General features: G+C 39.4%; 1 protein-coding gene across 2 annotated transcripts; it reads right to left on the bottom strand.

Annotated features, from left to right (window-relative positions):
- Positions 1 to 2,239: 2,239 nt before the first annotated feature.
- Positions 2,240 to 4,151, bottom strand: MAP18 (microtubule-associated protein 18). Of its 2 annotated transcripts, none has more exons than XM_088953510.1 (5): positions 3,837 to 4,151; positions 3,496 to 3,637; positions 3,272 to 3,361; positions 3,089 to 3,173; positions 2,240 to 2,939 (listed from the first exon to the last, which is right to left on the bottom strand). In XM_088953510.1, exons 2-5 carry the CDS (start codon positions 3,604 to 3,606, stop codon positions 2,641 to 2,643), a joined length of 585 nt encoding a protein of 194 aa, XP_088809636.1. In that variant the 5' UTR covers positions 3,607 to 3,637; positions 3,837 to 4,151; the 3' UTR covers positions 2,240 to 2,640. The 2 variants fall into 2 exon arrangements, with proteins under 2 accessions (XP_088809636.1, XP_088809637.1); XM_088953511.1 differs by having other exon boundaries at positions 3,758 to 3,902.
- Positions 4,152 to 5,474: the final 1,323 nt, after the last annotated feature.

The following is a 5,474-nucleotide window of genomic DNA, read 5'->3' as shown; positions in this document are numbered from 1 at the left end:
AGAGAGAGTCCCCCCGAAGTTTTCTAGCACTAAGTGAATTAAAAGATCTGTCGCTTGATTTGCCTCTCAAAAGACATGGTGGTTAGAAATCCACAGGTTGAAAGCATCCACAAGCTCCTTACAGCTAGAAATTATGTTCCTTAAATGCCACCGGGGGAAATAGACCACTGAAGACAAGAAATGACCAGCTTCAAATCGCCTTCGATGATGATAGGAGTGTCTTTGAAGTTAAGAGCAAAATAGCCCCTTCAACTTTCATTTGCAATAAAATCCCTCATTCCAGCATTTTGCCTCCTTCATTAGTATTCTGTTGATATTAGCTTCAAAAATAAATTTCATCTGACTGTAAAACATTTTTAAATCCTCAAACTACCTTTTTCTATAATTTATGAGACTATTTTGTCTTTTTTTTTTTCTTGCATATTTGAGAAATGGACGAAAGGGACAACAGGTTTTGCCCAAACCAATTTTATTATTTTGAAATGGCGTTCCTTGACCCATATGAATCTCAAAAGGTCATTTGAGTAAATTAAATTTTTTCTGTCAATCCAGTTAATAATAGAGGGGGTAAAGTGTTAGAATGTGAAAGTTTATGAGGTCTTTGTCACAAATAAAAGTTAAGGGATTAGGTATCTCCCTATCCTAAATTCAAATTAAGAGGGTGGTAGATATATAAAATTTACGCAAATAATGACACTGACATTTTGATCTTACGAAGAAATAAAAAATATCTTTGCAGGCACGACACTTTTGGTTAATGACTTCTTGACATAATTGAATATAATAAAATAAATAAATACATATTATCATGCACGTCACACTCCGCTCCATTTCATTTCCTTTTCATCAATGGATTGGTTCAGTTCTTCAACATCTGTGATTACTGCGCTTGGCTTATCCATCCAAGGGGCCTTTCGCCTTTGACGACTGCTGAAGTGACTGAACTACTGAATTAGATTTCTTTATATCCAATAAAAGAAGACAAAGTAATAAGTCATTCAGTTCAGCCGCCACTTCCGGTGCTATTCCTCGGATACCCCCGGTCGATTGAGTGTGGGTCCAAGGTTTACTCTGGAAGAAATACAATGGGCCCAATTTAATAATCTAAGTTTAGAGTTCAATGAATTGATTCTAGGACTCCAAACAAACTAGGGCCCACGTGGGCCCTCTTCAAATATATGAATATAGATGACAGAGGCTTGTTTTCGGTGGGCCCTCTTCAAATATATGAATATAGATGACAGAGGCTTGTTTTCGGTGAGCCGGACGGCTACAATGATATGGGCCTCAGTTCAATGAGCATGATCTGGGCCTTATTTACTCACTACGTTTTGCATGCTATAAGGATGAAAAGGGAGAATCTACTATCGAGAGCCAGTCCCACTCCCAAGTCCCACCAACCTTCCCAAAGAAACATCTCAAACAAAGAATTAGGGCCCCTTCGGGAGGGCTGAAGCTTTGATTGAGCTGTTTTCAATAGAGCGCTTTGATTGAAATTTGAAGTCTCACTACTCACTAGAAAACCAATCTTTTAGGCTGAATTTCATGACTTTTTCACCAAACAGCTTTCTAGGCTGTTCGATCGTATTGAGGCCCACCTCACAAAGCACAGACTACATACTGCAGAAGGGTTAACACCGTCATCAAGAGGGTAGACAATTGGGCGATTAAGTAGTAGGCCCAATCCACTAGATATATAAGACGTGGCAATTTATAGTGACCTGGACCTACTCTGGGCTGGGCTATTTCAAGGCATTCCGTCCCTATACATATGATCGACAGGTAAATTATGGTATGAATTAATTACTCATTCAGTCATTCATTCTTACATCAATATTCCAAATTTGTTTTTAATTATTTCTAGCACTAGCGGCTATGCATATTCCTTCCAATTAAAATTTCAATCACAACTCAGATGGGTTAGGGTTAGGGTTGGCTAATCCGTTCAGGTTGGTCTTATATTCTGTGTACGACTATGAGGTTGGCAGTGGGCTGGATCCAAGGAAGGAGATTCAAATCTAGTGATAGACAGGACAAGGAAAACAGGGTTTCAATCCAAATTTGGATTGGACCCCAGCTGATCGTTGCCACCTCACACCACTCTCTTTTTTGAATATGGTGTATTGTATTGTAGCATTTTCACATCTCTACCCAACATTTATGATTAAAATGGCACACAGATAGAGTAGAATGGAGAGAGAGAGAGAGAGACTGAGTGAGAAGCAGATAAAAACCACTGTAAATCCAAACAAATACAACCCTTCATCAGAGCTGTTTTCTCCTTTTTTTTATATGAACAAAAGATAACACAGACAGCAGCAGGGAAGGAGAGAGGGAGAGAGAGAGAGAGAGAGAGGGGAGGAGGAGGAGGCCCTTCCACCCCCAACCTTCCCCAAAAAAATAGAACTACTACATTCACAAAAACCCATAAACATCTTCATGGAAGCTTAAATATCAATCAGAGAGAGAGAGACGGAGATAAGACAGAGAACAACTTACAAGGAAAGAAGAGAAGAAAGAATAACAAATCATGTCTTCTGGTTTTAACTCTTAACAAATCTATCTATCTATATATATACTTATACCAAACGTGAAACGACTTAACCTTGATGGATCGACAATAAAAATCTTCATCTTCTCTCATGCCTTTGCTGGCTCTGGCTCTGGCTTTGGCTCTGCTTCTTCCACCTTGGCCGGAGCAGGAGCCTCCTCAACGGAGGCTTTCACCTCCTCTTCCTCCTTCTCTTCTGCTTCTACGACTATTTCCTTCTCTTTGCTTTCGGTTGTCGTGCCTGCTTCTGTCGTTGTTGTCTCCGCTGCTTTCTCTTTTGTCACGATAAAGGTCGACACCTTCTCGAACACAAAAAATACCGGCCCCGAAACTAGTGGTGGCCCGAACTTTGAAGATGCTTCACTCACCTGTTTCGATCCCGGGAACTCTGCCGGCCGGAAGAAGAAATCGACAAGGAAAATTAGGTCACCAATATATATAATCTCACTCAAGGATATATATATATATATATATATATATATATATAAACAAATTCAGAAGCCAAACACCGTTTGATTTAATTGATTTAATTTATACCAATTTTAACTAGTTCTTCCAGGAACTTGTTAACTGCTGCTGAGTGCTTTTTGATTCCTCCATCTTTACGTTCCTTCACCAAAGTCTGCAGTAAAATGAAAATAAATCTTACTCTTCCTAGTTTCATGTATCAATAAACAGATATTTTTTTCGGTTCCTTTAAATCAAAAACGAAGCTTATACCTTGATTTCAGTGGAAGAAGCTTCATAGATTTCGATGACCTTGGGCTGGAGTTCAGTCTTCTTCTCTTCGAACTCCTTGTCGATCGTTTCCTGATCATCAGTTCAGAACACATGATGATGAGCAACCATATGAAAGATCGTTCACCACACACATCTTCAACTTCAACAACTAAAAAATAGATTCAAGTCATCCAGATAAAGTAAGAAATGAAACAAACGCCCACCTTGGATTCATCAAAGGACTTGCATGCTTCAGCAGCAGCAGCCTTCTTAGTGCCGTTCTTCTCAAAAACCTTCTTGAGCTTGGGAAGAACCTTGGATTTCCAGTAACCCATATCGATTCTCAACTCAAAACCACGAACAAATCTAAACAAGAAGAGGAAGATTGAAAAGGGTTTATATCCAAGCAAAAAAAAGATCTAACTCTTCAGACTGCAAAAAGAACATAGAATTTAAATCCAACAGATGGGTGTCTAGACTAGCTACCAAGAAACAAAAATATACAACCACTGAGAAATGAGAATGAAATGAAATGAAGGAACAAAATCTCAGAGAAATTCCATACGAGAAACTAAAGAGCAGAAAGACAAATCTCTCAAATCTCAATCAGTCCTCGCTGTTTTCTGCAATCTGATCTGTCGTCGTCTCCCCAACTATTTACCAGAAGCAGCCTACAGAGCCCAGCTCGATCAAACTGTTCCTGCCAACTGTCTCTCCACCAAAGGGCAAACAAGGTTTACAACCCTAGAGCGTGGCAGTAACATATAAACCTCCCATCTTACGAAATCACCCGTCCCGATCCGAAATTACAAAATAACCCCACATTCATTCCACCAAGACCACCGTTTTGATCCAAGGAAGGGTAGTTCCATAAATTGATGAAGGTTGAATCCGGCGGGGAATATTTGGGAGCGGAAGTGACAGCTGGCAATAGCTTAATCGGAGGTGGCAATATCATATGTGGGTCCCTTGACTGCTCCAGCATCTGGTGGGTACAACTTCTCACGTGGCTTCGCTGGTGATTGGAATCACGCCGTCAAGGGCTACACTATTAAAATGTCCCCTGATGCGATCAGAATCTACCCTCCCTTACCTCTACTCAGTTGTCAATGGACCGGGTTTGGGTTGGTTACATAAACGGATTGAACGGATTAATAATAATAAGGCATTAAATTGGATCGATTTTAATGGTCCAAACTATTTATTGAATTGGATTGGACTTGTCTATTTGTAATGAATATATATATATATATATATATATATATATATATATATATATATATATATATATATATATCAATTAACTTAAGATAAGAGTATGGGTGTGAATGGACCAAAATTGAATTGGGCCCAATCAAAATTAAAACCAATTTGAACAGTTTGGACAACTCAAATATTGAACTGGAACGGTTCAAAATGATTTAAATTATTCATTTGGATCGGTCCTAGTCCATCTGTAATGAATTCATACTAGACGGGATCAGTCCGGTCCATTGACACCCCTAGTTGTTAGTTGCTACTTTGCTTTGATTGTGTATAGACTACAGATTCGATTTAAAGTAAAAGAGGGCAATCAATCAATCATACAGCGCACATGCTTATGTCTCCGGGCTTCACATATTCCAGCCATGTTGGGTCGGGTGGATCATGCTTGTTTAAACAAACCCATATCCAGACCCGACAGATGTACCAATTGGGAAGCTGGAAATTGACCATTGGTCTATTGCTTGCGTGAAGTGAAAACACTGAAATTTGCATAAAACAATGTTGATTTGAGATTTCTTTGCTTCTTTTCCCGCTATGTATTGCTGGCCAGTAGCCACCAACCGGGTGTGGAGTTGGACTCTAACCCTCATGGGCCCAATTTTGAAACTAATTATATAATTATGTCCAATGGTTGTGGACCCGGTCCAATTAATCTGGGCTGGCTCTGTCTGGTACCCATTGACACCCTGAACATAAGGTATGGGAGCTTCCATTGATATTGATTTTCTACTGTAGACAGTAGGCTAGAGAGCTGGCTTTGCAAAAAGATTTATTGATCCATTGTTTGGTGATTGTATATGCAGTGTCAGAACATTAGAGGTCCACTTTGTCTTCTTCTCTCAAAAGATGGAAATAAAAAAATAATAAAGGAGACCCGAAATCAAATGCTAGAAAGCTGGAATCAGGAAAGGAGATCGTATCTGCCCCCCACAACGTT

The sequence above is a fragment of the Nelumbo lutea genome, chromosome 7 (assembly GCF_056320005.1).
Source record: "Nelumbo lutea isolate HS-2025 chromosome 7, American lotus-T2T, whole genome shotgun sequence".
Lineage (NCBI taxonomy): Eukaryota > Viridiplantae > Streptophyta > Magnoliopsida > Proteales > Nelumbonaceae > Nelumbo > Nelumbo lutea.
Note: the sequence above shows the minus strand (reverse complement) of the source record. Positions and strands in the feature narration are given on the sequence as shown.